This window comes from Indicator indicator, chromosome 4 (genome assembly GCF_027791375.1).
Source record: "Indicator indicator isolate 239-I01 chromosome 4, UM_Iind_1.1, whole genome shotgun sequence".
Lineage (NCBI taxonomy): Eukaryota > Metazoa > Chordata > Aves > Piciformes > Indicatoridae > Indicator > Indicator indicator.
Genome location: NC_072013.1, coordinates 37,262,519 through 37,276,987, shown reverse-complemented (window position 1 = coordinate 37,276,987; position 14,469 = coordinate 37,262,519). Strand labels below are relative to the sequence as shown.

The window sequence follows — 14,469 nt, the reverse complement described above, 5'->3', positions numbered from 1 at the left end:
TTTCTTTACTGTGATATACATACAGGAGCATATCAACCCAGATTTTAATAACAGCTTGGCTTCAGCCTCAAATTAGAGGCTAATTCAAGTATCACAAGAAAATAAAGTTACTGCTAGAAGCATCAAAGAAGGGGAGGCTTGTTTGCATTTGAGGTTTTTCTGTTCATTTTTAACCAACAATAGTATTTTCCCATGCCTGATCCATGATTCTAATGAGTAATAGTTGCCTCTTTGGCCGTTTTACCAGCACTACCTGGGTTTGTTGTTAGCTACTTAAGACTGCCTGGCACAATGATGATGTAGTGTTGATTATGGAACACATACATGACATAATATACAGGGGTGGAAAAATCATGTCTGAGAGCTACAGCAGAATTTTTAACAGCATTCTCAAAACGAGCACTGCTGAGATATGAGCTTAAGTCAAGTTTTCTCTCAGGCTGTCTTCAAAGACCATAATCAGCTGTGCAATGGGAAAATACATCTGTAAATTAAATGCTACATCTTCACAGTGATGTTTTGATTGCCATTTCTAAACATACTTTTTCTCAATCATATTTTGCTGGAGAAAAGAGATAGGAAGAGCTATATTGATGAAAATAACATTTTTTATTATCAGACTGTCCAGAGTTCCAGCCACTTCTTCGTTTTAAGGATATAGGGAAAAGATGCAGTAATTAACATATTGATGTGCTTGCTTACTAGATGTACTTCCTTGTGTGCTAGAGCTACAAATGATAGTACTGAGTAGCAACAGATAAATTCAGATGTTCAATCATTTAATAAGGATTAAGCTGAATAAAGTTTATTTCACTAATATCTCATTTGATTTTGCACTTACAATGTATTGGTTTAGCTGCAAACTTATTTTTGTTGTCCTGATAAAGCTGAGTAAGTTTATTACTAACTTGTAAAATTCTCATCTTTTCATCTCTTTTACTTATGTTGGTTTTTTTTTTTCCTTTTATTTTTCTTTCATACAGGCCATGCAAGTAAAGGTACAGGTCAAAGTGCATGATGTGTCTTTGTTTTAGATTTAGAGGTGATCAGGCTCCAAGCATTCCTTCCATTGATCATAGCAGTGGCGTCACAAAGTCGAAGGCCCAGGTTCCACCTACTGTAAATTGTTCCCAAGTTAAAGAGATAGCATTGGACCAGAGCAGCTGAAATTCCCTTTGGCATTCCCATATGTTACTTAATGCTAAAATGTGTAGTAAATTTACCTTTTCTAGTTACTTTAGATGTGCATTCTGCCTCTGCTGTCTTTCTGCATTCTGATTTTGATCTATCTATATTGAATTTGTATTGATTTTATATATATATATATATATGTATGTATTGATTTTTATATATATATATTGAAGCAGCCATGAAAGCAATGCCTAAGTAGAGTCATCAGAAACACGGGTTTAGCTTATGATATTCAAGCAAACTGTACAGGAGGAATGTGCCCTAACCTGTGCCCTAAGCTATACCCTGTCTGTGGATGAAGAGAAGATTAGGCTAGAACCAAAACAAAAAAAGTTTTAAGTAAGATCCAGAGTCAAAATCCTACCTTTTTTTTTTTCAAAATTAAAGTGATCTTTACTAAAGATGTGAGGTGTGACATCTTTCCCTTCACCCTGTGTGCTGAGAAGCAAACCTGGTGCTGTGGAGAGTTTAATCAATTCAGTTGGAAGCACAAGCTAAGAAGTGAGCAGTTGTGTTAAGAGACCTGATTTCATGCTTTGCAATTGTCAAAGTTCCCCAGGTGTATAAGGCAAGATTCAGTGAATTGTCTCATTGTAAGAGCTGAAGGCTTAAGGAGAGTTGGAAATACTAAAACCATTAATTCCATCATCCTAACTACTTTCAGCACGTTTTTTTAAATATAAAGGAATTCTTTCAATTCCATCCTCCTAATAAGTTTCAGCACATATTTTTTTTTAATAGAAATAAGTCCTTTCTTCAATTGTATATTTAATTATTATAAATCACCTGGAGAACCTGCAGTTCTTTCTCTCTATAGGTTTGTTGAAGAAATGTCCATTTCTGTGTGGAAATCCTCGGGCCAGATGATAGGTGCTGTTAAGGAACCAGATTATATCATCATGCTAGTTGAAGTCCTTCTAGCACAGTTAATTATTTAGGGAACAAAAAGTCACATTAATTATGTAGGAAATAGATACATAGATATATAGATATAGATGTAAAAGACATATAATACTCTTTATATATGAAATAATAGATATGAGCTAACAGTGCATTCATACAGTCCAGAAGTCAGATCCTATCTTGGGCTGCATCAAGAGGAGTGTGGGCAGCAGGGCAGGAGAAGGGACTCTGCTCTGCTGAGACCTCACCTCCAGCAAAGGAGGACACAGAGCTGCTGGAGTGAGTCCAGAAGAGGCCACAAAGATGATCCAAGGGCTGGAGCAGCTCTGCTATGAGGACAGGCTGAGGGAGCTGGGGGTGTTCAGCCTGGAGAAGAGAAGACTCTGGGGGGACCTCAGAGCTGCCTGCCAATAGCTGAAGGGATCCTGCAGGAAGGCTGCAGAGGGACTTCTCATCAGGGTGTCCAGAGACAGGCCAAGGGGGAATGGTTTGAAGCTGAGGCAGAGCAGGGTTAGAGTGGAGCTGAGGAAGAAGTTCTTCAGTAGGAGGGTGCTGAGACTCTGGCACAGGCTGCCCAGGGAGGCTGTGGCTGCCTCCACCCTGGGGGTGTTCAGGGCCAGGCTGGATGAGGCCTTGAGCAGCTGAGTGTAGCTGAGAGGTGTCCCTGGGCATGGTGGGGAGGTTGGAGCAGATGAGCTCTGAGGTCCCTTCCAACCGAAGCCATTCTAGGGTTCTGTGATTCTATAAAATTATGATATTTTGTTTACTTGTATTAGAACCAAAGAGAGAGAGTTTTATTGTTGTTTAGGTTCTGTCTGTGACTCTACTTACACATTTATCAGTAGGAGCTGTGAATTCACCGCCAGCAGAATATGATGGCAAAGGCAGAATGGATCTTCTTTTCATTCTTTAAAAACGTTCAGGTTTTGAGATTTGCCTCTCTTGGTCAGACCAAATTATTAATCTCCAATGACAATAAAGAAAACCAGGTGTGTAAAATGTCCCCAAGCACAAAGATGCAGAAGGCAACCCAATGTATCTCCTTATTTTCCTTGTTTTTAAATTTTTATTTATTCATTTTTAATATCTCTCACGCTAGTCCTTATTGAATCTGCATGGTGACGCCACTGGCATACAGTGACACATTGTGGGATTTGTCTGTCTGCTGTCAGTGTACACTACAAAGAATGTCGTGATCTAGCCATTACATCACTGCTGTTTCTAAGGCACTGCCAAAAGCAAAGCTTTGAGGCAAAGTACTCTGGCAATTGCTAGTTCCTTAGGAAAAGAAGCCACATCCATTGTGTGTTCCCTCTGACCTGCCCAGTGCTGCACACCAGCTGTGCACACAGAGACTGATCCTGTAGAATGGAGAACTTGCCAAATTTACTAGAGCAGAATATCTGTGGCTGCTTTTTTTTTTTTTTTTTTGTGGTCCCAGTGCTGACTCTGGTAATAAATTGCAATGGATTCTGCTGTATTCTCATGTGTTAATGCACAATGTGTTATAAAAAAACAGTAGTCAGTAAAGCTTAATAGACAGAGGGGAGAGGATGTGGAGGGTTAAACGCAAGCATTTGCTGTCTTGTAGTGTTGCATAAGCCTGGAGGCCCAGTCCTGAAATCTTATCTTAGGCCAAACTCCCCTTGAGTGTAGTAGGAGTTTATTCTAGGTACAGAATTCAGAACTGGCCTGGTTTGATGTTATTGTTGTTGTTGTTTACCATATGTTCATGAGATCTCTGGGTCTGTTCTAAAGACTTTGGTTCCCCCTGTCATGAATGAAAAGTTGTGTGTGAAATCCTGTTGCAGTGTCTGTGGTAAGAAGCTAGGGCAGATGTTACTCTGTTGTGCTGTTCACTTCTCTGTCTCCTTTGTTTTCCTTTTCCTGTTACTCCTGATCTCCAAAGATGCAAGAGACCTCACTTTTTCATCCCAGAGTTAGCTCTGCTGCCCAAAGCTTTAAGGCAGTGCTTTCCCCAGGAGCACTATTTAACTGGCACCTTAGTGCATTGACTCAAAGCCTTTGAAATGCTGCCATTCTTCAGGGCAGACAAATCAGACCATATCCACCCATCCATTCAGGCTCTGGGTAACTAAGTTTCTACAAAGAATGTAAATGCCCTGATTTTGTCTCTGTAACATTGAGAACTAAGTGTGCCCTGAGACTGACTCAGCTTTTAGCTGATTTGAGAGGTAAGACCAAGAAAATACAGTTAGATTCCCCTGTAGAAGGCACACAAAAGCATGTACTGCCATTAAAACCTTCCTGTCCCTGCAGTGTCTGCTTTGGCATGCACCAAAAGCATTCCTGCACATTTCCCTCTCAAGGCTGTACAGCCTGCCACTGAGGCAGCATGCTGATTTAATTGCACTACATCAGGAAGAGTTTCCTTGGAACTTTAGGGGAGGGGAAGAGCATGTGGGAAAAATTTGTCATCAGAGACTTACAATCCTTTACTTTTCTGGATTTTTTTATTACAGTCTGGAGGACAAGATCAGGAGAGAAAGAAATCAAAACGTAGAGGGGATTTGTACTCCATACAAACATCCTTGATTGTAGCTGCACTGAAGAAGATGCTTCCTATTGGTTTGAATATGTGCACTCCTGGAGATCAAGAGCTCATCTCTTTGGCCAAGACTAGATACAGCCATGTAAGTGTCTTCTCTGCCATAGTTTTTACTTTACAAACTGATCTTTGAGGCATAGACATCTAAGCAGTCAATAGCATTAAATACATCAATGTACTGTAACCAACTCCAGCAGTTAACTGTGCACTCACCAGAAAAAGTGGTGTCTATAGCCAGCTGCTATGATTCCTGTGGCAGTTTCCATGTCTGTGGTGTACAGTTTCACATAGGCATATTCATTTGGACCAAATGAGGTTCAACAAATCAAAGTGTAAGGTCCAGAATCTGGGTCGGGGCAATCCCAGCCACATCCACTCCCGCTGCCCCAAAACAGCACTGCAGGTGAACATCACTGAGTCACAGTCAGTTTCCAGAAGCAGCCTCTGAAGATGATGACAGAGATCAGCCTCCCCAGACCAAGGAAGAGTGCAAGGTAAAGGCAGGGGAAGGAACAACTACACACCTTACACACAGAGCAAGCCTCCTGCAAGGGATTCAGGATACACAGATGGTGTATTCCTAGACACCCTCTGCACCAGGCTGGGTTCAGAGGGTGTCTAGAAATAGGACAAGGCCTTGAGTCTAGTTGAGAGGTGTCCCTGGGCGTGGTGGGGAGGTTGGAGTGGATGAGCACTGAGGTCACTTCCAACCTGAGCCATTGTGTGATTCTATGAAATAGTGAAATACCAGTGTTTAATCTTTGGTTTGTGGTAAAATCAGAGAGAGCCTTTGTTCTGTGCCCCTCTGGTAACTTAAGCCCTTTGAAAACAACAGAGGTGAAGTTGCTTTATTCAAGTAAAGCTGTTCTGTGTTCCACATGTTCTCATGAGATGAGTCACAAACTGATTTGAAAAATGCTTCTTTCTGCCTTTCTGCAGAGGGACACCGACGACGAAGTCAAAGAGCATTTACGTAACAACTTACACCTGCAGGAAAAGGTAATCTAAGAGCTGCCCTAACCATGCTGATCTGAACTTCTTAAAGCACACTGGACTCAATTGTTTATCATAAAAAAAAAATGAAAAGCTGTTAGCAAAATTGACTTAACATTTCTCTTCTGTATATTTTTTCCTGCCAATAATGGCTTGCCTGTAGCTTTGGCTGAGGTTTTCAAGTTTCAGCAATTGCTGTAGTGTTGTGCCTCCAATTCAGGATGTTATGGTTTAAGCTCTCCCAGAGTCCAAAAGCCCAAATGGAACAGATTTAGATTGCCTCCTCTCTCCCTTTTTTCCCAGTAGGGAAAAGCAAATTAGGCAGGAGAAAAAGAGAGGTAATACCATGAAAGAAATAGTCTAGAATCAATTTGGAAGTAAAAAAGTTAAGTTTAACAAAATATGTATGGCATTTGAGTAAAAGGGAAGTTACAAAAGTAGAAGGAAAAGGGGTAAACAAAAAAAAATACAAAACCAGGCCCAGCTGACAGTAGGATTCTCTTGATGTTAATGTGGATTCTCTTTGGATGCACTCCTTAGGAGTTTGGATGCAGCATGGAGCTGGCCCCACCACATGCTTGCAGGAACAGCAAAGGGTCTGTCGGGCATGGGAGGGGCAGGAGCAAGAGGAAGGGGCAGGAGAATGGCTCCCCTTAAATAGGCTTGGTGGACAGGAAGGGGGAGTGGAATAGACTTTGGGAGTCAGGTTTCTTCATCCACCCGGAGGCTAGGTTGTTTTCAGCCCATCCTCCTCTGGGGCTGGGTGTAACCTGACACACCAATAGAGTACAGACCCTTATGTAAGCTAAAGGCATTGCCCTGTGAAAGGTGCCAGCATGTCAGGAGGCTGGCTTCTGCAGGGTGTTTTCCTTAGGAAGGTGGTTGTTTTGTTCTTGGCAACATCTGACTCACTGGCTGAAGAATTGTGCGCCCTGCAGGCATCCTAGCAGCTGCCCTCGCTTGCAGAACAGGAGCTGCAGCATTAGAGTGAAGAATTGAGATAGTGGTAGTTTTAAACCTAAAGTTACTGAGAATCAACCTGATCCAGGAAGAAAATCAAACAATAGGATTTCAGCTTCTCCTCTGGAACTGAACTTGCACCAATGATTAAATATATTACTAAGAGTATATGGATTTGTGACTATGATAAAATAAGAAAAGCTTGTGTAATCTTAATACTTCCAAGTCCTGCAAGCACATTTATGTTCTGCCAAAGGTGATACCAAGCTGGAGTCTTCATCATAATAATTTAGATCATTGCCTCCCCTCTTTGAACATAATAGGAGTAACTCATTTCTCAGTCACAGGAGGTGACTGTCTAGGTACTGTAAATTTGTGCTTAAATAAATTAAAATTGGACAGACTAAATAATTTTAACATGTTGGGGCTTTTCTCTTTCTGTCTTGCAAAGCCACCACAAACCTTTTGCTGTAAGTCTTTACCTACTGAAGTTCCAGCTCTTGTAGACTCCATGAAACAACCTCTCACTGTACAGGAGCCCTGCAGGGAGTTAAACTCAGTCCCAGCAGTAAATATGCTTCCTAGTTTTTAGTGCAGTCAGATGGGATACAGCACTCCCAGGGGGCTTTATGTGGTTTAATGAAATGAAAATACAGAACCTTGCTTAAAAATTCAGGTCAGTTACTCAACTGTATGCATAATCTAATGCCATTTTTGTGAGCAGCTGGCAGGTGTTAATTTTGACTAAAAGGGAAGAGATAAAGTAGGGCTATCTGTAACATCTTTTTATTACGCTATGAGGATAATTGTGGTGGAAGTCAGATTCAAGCTCTTTGCTCAGCTGCTGACGTCCCAAACGTGTTGGTTTTCAGTCTGATGATCCTGCTGTGAAATGGCAGCTAAATCTGTACAAAGACATTCTGAAGAGTGATGAACCTACTGACCCTGAGAGAAATGTGGAACGTGTGCAGAGGATATCAGCTGCTTTGTATCACCTGGAACAGGTACAAAGTTAAATGTCTATAGTGGGCTTTAAAGCAGCAGGAGATTTTTCCTTGCATTTTGACTTCAGTGAGTTTCAGGATAAAAGTCATTTTTGTACATGGATGTCTATGCTCACACAGGCACCTACAGATGTGTACTTATGCAAGGTTTTAAATGGAATCTGTTGAAGTGCCTCAGTTTAGCTCCAGAGAAAACTCAGGGTGTAACTGCCACCACAAAACTTTGGTTGCAAGAAGCACAGTGCAGAAATCAGCAGCTTGCAGTAGCTGAAAACTCTTCTTTCTGCACCTGAGGATGCTGGAGCAGCTGTGCAATCAGATGCCTGTTCACAATTTAAAACCAAGAAGACATTTGCTCTCGTCCCACATAACGTTAATCTGTTGAATTTACAAGTCATGCAGCACAGAAATGTGTTCACAATGAAGGGTTTTATGCACATAGGTAGAAACAGGCAAAAGAACCATGTTGGAGCTTTACCAAGGGGTCCCACAGGTGAGATACTCTGACATCTTGAGCTGTTCACAGGATCAGAGAATGTTAGGGGTTGAAAGGGACCTCCAAAGATCATCGAGAACAACCCCTGCCAGAGCAGGACCAGAGACTCCAGCACAGGTCACACAGGAACACATCCAGATGGGGCTGGAAAGTCTCCAGACAAGGAGACTCCACAACCTCTCTGGGCAGCCTGTTCCAGTGCTCTGGCACCCTCACAGTGAAGAAGTTCCTCCTCATGCTGAGGTGGAACCTCCTGTACTGCAGTTTCTATCCATTGCCCCTTGTCCTATCCCAGGGTGCAACTGAGCAGAGCCTGTCCCCTCCCTCTTGACCTCCAGCCCTCAGCTATTGATAGACATTTATTAAATCCCCTCTCAGTCTTCTCCACACTAACCAACCCCAGGGCTCTCAGCCTTTCCTCCCCAGGTAGTGCTTCAGTCCCTTCAGCATCCTTGGAGCCCTCCCTTGGCCTCTCTCCAGCATATCCCTGTCCCTCTTGAACTGAGGAGTCTAGAACTGGATGCAATATCCCAGGTGTTCTGTACAAATGGAGAGGCACTAGATATAAGGCCCCTGGTATTCTTTCTTAGTTATTTTAAAACAAACCAACCAAACAAACAAATGAACTAAAACCCCCAAATAACATTTTTTCAGGTCAAGGAGAGGGTTTGTAACTGCTGTACTCGGCTATGGTGAGGCCACGTCTCAAGTTCTATGTTCAGTTTTGTGCCCCTCACCAGAAGAAAGACATTGGGGTGCTGGAGCATTTCCAAAGGGCAGCAAAGCTGGTGAAGGGTCTAGAGAATGTGACTTAGGAGGAGGGGCTGAGGTAACTGGGGTCGTAGAGGCTGCAGAAAAGGAGGCTGAGGGGAGACCTTGTCACTCTCTATAGCTCCCTGGAAAGAGGCCTGCTCAACCCAGTAACAAGTGACAGAACAAGAGGAAATGGCCTCAGGTTGTGCCAAGGGAAGGTTAGGTTGGGTGTTACAAAGAAATCCTTTACTGAAAGGGTTATCAGGCATTTGAACAGCTTGCCCAGGAAGTGATAGAGTCCCCATCTCTGGAGATAACTGGAACTGGAACTCTTGGTTCACCAGGAGAACTATGATGTAGTTGCCATCACAGAAACGTGGTGGGACGATTCTCACAATTGGAGTACTGCACTGGGGGGTTATAAGCTCTTTAGGAGAGACAGGCAAGGGAGAAGACGAGGAGGGGTGGCCCTGTATATTAGGGAATCCTTTGATGCCTCAGAACTTGAGGTTGCAGAAGAAAGGGTTGAATGCTTGTGGGTTAAAATCAGAGGGAGGCCACACAAAACTGACATCCTGGTTGGAGTCTGTTATAGACCACCCAACCCGGACGAGGAGGCCGATGAGATATTCTATAAGCAGCTGGAAGCTGTCTCAAGATCATCAGACCTTGTCCTTGTGGGGGACTTTAACCTACCAGACATCTGCTGGGAACTTAATTCAGCAGAGAGGAGACAGTCCAGAAGGTTCCTAGAGTGCATGGATGACAACTTCCTGATGCAGCTCTTAGGTGAACCTACCAGGGGTAAGGCTCTGCTTGATCTGCTGTTCTCAAATAGAGAAGGGCTGGTGGGAGATGTGATGGTTGGAGGCTGTCTAGGGTGCAGCGACCATGAGATAGTGGAGTTTTCAATATGCAGGGAAATAGGGAGGAGCAGTAACAGAACCCTCACTTTGGACTTTCGGAGGGCAAACTTCAGGTTGTTCAGGCAACTTATTCGGAAAGTTCCCTGGGTAACAGCCCTTAAGAAGAAAGGGGTCCAGGATGGTTGGACCTACTTCAAACAGGAGCTCCTAAAGGCACAGGAACTGGCAGTTCCCACATGCCGTAAGACGAGCCGGCGGGGAAGACGACCGGCCTGGATGAGCAAGCAGCTCCTGAAGGATTTAAGGGAAAAAAAGAGGGTTTATTGCCTTTGGAAAGGGGGGGAGGCAACTAGTGATATGTTTAAGGATGTTGCTAGATCATGTAGAAGAAAAATTAGAGAGGCAAAAGCACAGTTAGAAATTAAACTGGCCGCTTCCGTGAAGGACAACAAAAAGCATTTTTATAAATATATTAATGCTAAAAAGAGGGGCAAGAGGAGCCTCCACTCTTTGTTGGACGTGGAGGGTAACATTGTGACTAAGGATGAGGAGAAGGCTGAGATTCTAAATACCTTCTTTGCCTCAGTTTTCAACAGTAAGGCAGGAGGACTTCAGGATAACTGGCCTCCTGAGCTGGTTGATGGGGTCAAGGAGCAGTGTTGTACTCCTGAAATCCATGTGGAATTAGTTCGAGACTTGTTGAGTCACTTGGATATTCACAAGTCCATGGGACCTGATGGGATTCATCCTAGGGTGCTGAAAGAGCTGGCAGATGAGCTGGCCAAGCCTCTGTCCATCATTTTCCACCAGTCCTGGCTCACTGGAGAGGTCCCAGAAGACTGGAAACTGGCCAATGTGACGCCCATCCACAAGAAGGGACGGACAGAAGAACCTGGGAACTACAGGCCTGTCAGCCTGACCTCAGTGCCAGGGAAAATCATGGAGCAGATTGTCTTGGGGGCAATCACTGCATACCTAAAGGATAGCCAAGGAATCAGGCCCAGCCAACATGGATTTAGGAAGGGCAGGTCCTGCCTCACCAACCTGATCTCCTTCTATGATCAGGTGACCCGCCTGGTGGACGTGGGAAAGGCTGTGGATGTAGTCTACCTGGACTTCAGCAAGGCCTTTGACACTGTCCCCCACAGCAAACTCCTGGCCAAGCTGGCAGCCTGTGGCTTGGACAGCAGCACTCTGCTGGGTTAGGAACTGGCTGGAGGGCCGAGCCCAGAGAGTGGTGGTGAATGGTGCCACATCCAACTGGCAGCCTGTCACTAGTGGTGTCCCCCAGGGATCAGTGCTGGGCCCCATCCTGTTCAATATCTTTATTGATGATCTGGATGAGGGGATTGAGTCCATCATCAGTAAATTTGTAGATGACATCAAGCTGGGAGCAGGTGTTGATCTGTTAGAAGGTAGAAGGGCTCTGCACAGGGACCTTGACAGGCTGGACAGATGGGCAGACTCCAACAGGATGGCATTCAACAAGTCCAAGTGCCAGGTGCTCCACTTTGGCCACAACAACCCCATGCAGAGCTACAGGCTGAGGTCAGAGTGGCTGAGAGCAGCCAGGTGGAAAGGGACCTGGGGGTACTGGTTGACAGCCGCCTGAACATGAGCCAGCAATGTGCCCAGGTGGCCAAGAGAGCCAATGGCATCCTGGCCTGCATCAGGCATAGTTTGGCCAGCAGGAGCAGGGAGGTCATTGTACCCCTGTACACAGCACTGGTTAGGCCACACCTTGAGTACTGTGTCCAGTTCTGGGCCCCTCAGTTTAGGAAAGATGTTGAATTGCTGGAGCATGTCCAGAGAAGGGCAACGAGGCTGGGGAGAGGCCTTGAGCACAAGCACTATGAGGAGAGGCTGAGGGAGCTGGGACTGTTTAGCCTGGAGAAGAGGAGGCTCAGGGGAGACCTCATTGCTGTCTACAACTACCTGAAGGGAGGTTGTAGCCAGGAGGGGGTTGGTCTCTTCTCCCAGGCAACCAGCAGCAGAACAAGAGGACACAGTCTCAAGCTGCGCCAGGGGAGGTTTAGGCTGGAGGTGAGGAGAAAGTTCTTCACAGAGAGAGTGGTTGGCCATTGCAATGGGCTGCCCAGGGAGGTGGGGGAGTCACCATCCCTGGAGGTGTTCAAGAGGGGATTGGACATGGCACTTGGTGCCATGGTTTAGATAGTCATGAGGTGTAGGGTGACAGGTTGGACTGGATGATCTTTGAGGTCTCTTCCAGCCTTCTTGATTCTCTGATTCTATGATTCTATGATAAGCTGTGTAGATGAGCTGTGTAGAGCAGGCAGTGAGTGGCTGGAAAGCAGCCCTGAGGAGGGGGATTTGGGGGTGCTGGTGGATGAGAAGCTCAACAGGAGCTGTCAATGTGCACTTGCAGCCCAGAAAGCCAACCAGATCCTGGGCTGCATCAAGAGAAGTGTGGCCAGCAGGTCAAGGGAGGTGATTCTCCCCCTCTACTCAGCTCTGGTGAGACCCCACCTGGAGCTCTGTGTCCAGTTCTGGAGTCCCTATTGCAAGAGGGATCTGGACATGCTGGAAGGTGTCCAGAGGAGGGCCACCAGGATGAGCAGAGGGCTGGAGCACCTCTCCTATGAGGACAGACTGAGAGAGTTGGGGCTGTTCAGTCTGGAGAAGAGAAGGCTCTGAGGTGACCTTCTTGTGGCCTTCCAGTATCTGAAGGGAGCTACAAGAAAGCTGGGGAGGGACTTTTTAGGATCTCAGGTAGTGATAGGACTGGGGAGAATGGAATAAAGCTGCAAGTGGGGAGATTCTGGCTGGACATGAGGAAGAAGTTCTTCCCCATGAGAGTGGTGAGAGCCTGGAATGGGTTGTGCAGGGAGGTGGTTGAGGCTCCATCCCTGGAGGTGTTTGAGGCCAGGCTGGATGAGGCTCTGGCCATGCTGCTGTAGTGCGAGGTGTCCCTGCCCATGGCAGGGGGGTTGGAACTGGATGATCCATGGTCCCATCCAACCATGACTGATTCTATGATTCTAGATGTAGGCCTTAGGACTATGGTTTAGCTGAGGACTTGTCAGTGTTAGGCTAAGGCTGGGACTCGAAGATCTTAAAGGTCCTCGGCTATTCTGTGCCACTTTGTAGCTACATTAAACAGCAGATAAAACAAAACAAGAGGAATAAAAGTTGAAGAGCTTGCACTGTATGTACTGGGAGATATTTCCCCCTAGGTTGAACAACCCCTGCGCTCCAAGAAGGCTGTTTGGCACAAGCTCCTCTCCAAGCAGCGCAAGCGAGCCGTCGTGGCGTGTTTCAGGATGGCACCCTTGTACAACCTGCCGAGGTAAAGGACTTCAACCTCTGCTGCTTTGGCTTACCTTTCTGAGAGCAGATCTACTTTGTGTCTATACCTACAGGTGTCTTCATTGTTAGGCCTCTGACATTTTGGTTAGGAGGCCTAAGAATTGGTTACCAATTAATTCCTCCCCACAGCAAAAGGGACAAAATAGTTGTCTCCTGGAGGAGGGGAGGAAAAGGCTGTAGGAATGACACTGCTTCAAAATCAAAATGCTTCATTTTTTGCCCTCTATACAGTTCCTCAAGTTATCTGTGAGAACTGTTGTGAAGTTGTTTCTGTCCCTTTGTTGCCTCTGGCTGCTCTTTTGCTCCTCCTGTGTTTGTGGTGTTTTCTCTGTGTGGCTCTTCCTCTCCCACTGCATGAATGCTTCATGCTCTTCAGCTTTGTCTGAGGCAATCTTTGGTGCTACATCAGAAAGTTACATGCATTAAAGCAGCTGTTGGGGCAGAGCAGTGCAGAATGGTCATTTGGACCTGTGTGTTGCTCTGCTTCTTACTCCAGTTGAATGTAGATACTACAAAGTCTGAGAGAAAGCGCGTCCTGTGCCTGCATCCATCTACTGCCTTAAACAGCTTTTTAAGCCCATGCATCATTGGTGTCAGTTCCTTTGCTCTGGTCCTTCTCAACAAACCTGCCTTTCATTCAGCTACAGCCTAACCATGTCTTTAATTAACATTGCTTCTCATCTTCTGCACTTCTTCATCTTTCACATTTAATATTCTTGTTCCAAGATTGTTTGCAAAGTATTTAAAAGAAGAGCTCTGTTGCATTTCTCCAATGATTTTTTTAAAGCCAATCTACTTGCTTGATCACAGCTAAAGGGCTGTAGCTGTGCCACTAACATCCAAAGAGTATTAGATATGCACCAGACAAATAAAAAGGCTGATATGCTGTAAAAGCCACACATCCTTCCTTTACAAAAAGGAGTACTTCTAGGCTACAGTAACTCCTGTAAACCAACATGCTACCACCAGGCAATCTGTAAAGAACCAGAGAAATGAAAGGGTTTAAGTACAACATAACAACAAACTGTTTAGTATCAACCATTTCATCTTCAGTTGGGATGAGAACAGCTCTGGAGAAAGAGACTTGAGGGTGTTGGTTGACGAGCAGCTCCCCAGGAACCAGCAGTGCCCTCATGCAGCCCAGCAGGCAGCTGTGTGCTGGGCAGCAGCCAGAGGAGTGTGGGCAGCAGGGCAGGAGAGGGGATTCTGCCCCTTGGCTCTGCTCTGCTCAGACCTTACCTCCAATCCTGCCTCCAGCTCTGGTGTCTCCAGCATGAGAAGGACACAGAGCTGCTGGTGAGAGTCCAGAGGAGGCCACAAAGATGATGCAAGGGCTGGAGCAGCTCTGCTGTGAGGACAGGCTGAGGGAGCTGGGGGTGCTCAGCCTGGAGAAGAGAAGACTCCAGG

At 45.4% G+C, this 14,469-nt stretch overlaps 1 protein-coding gene across 1 annotated transcript in view; it reads left to right on the top strand.

Moving 5' to 3' along the window:
* Window positions 1-14,469, top strand: part of RYR3 (ryanodine receptor 3) — a 249,302-nt gene that overhangs the window by 198,527 nt on the left and 36,306 nt on the right. The window contains exons 70-74 of the mRNA XM_054400698.1: window positions 984-998; window positions 4,578-4,748; window positions 5,603-5,662; window positions 7,489-7,620; window positions 12,930-13,042. Of these exons, the coding sequence (XP_054256673.1) occupies window positions 984-998; window positions 4,578-4,748; window positions 5,603-5,662; window positions 7,489-7,620; window positions 12,930-13,042 (491 nt within the window). The remainder of the gene's footprint in view (window positions 1-983; window positions 999-4,577; window positions 4,749-5,602; window positions 5,663-7,488; window positions 7,621-12,929; window positions 13,043-14,469) is intronic.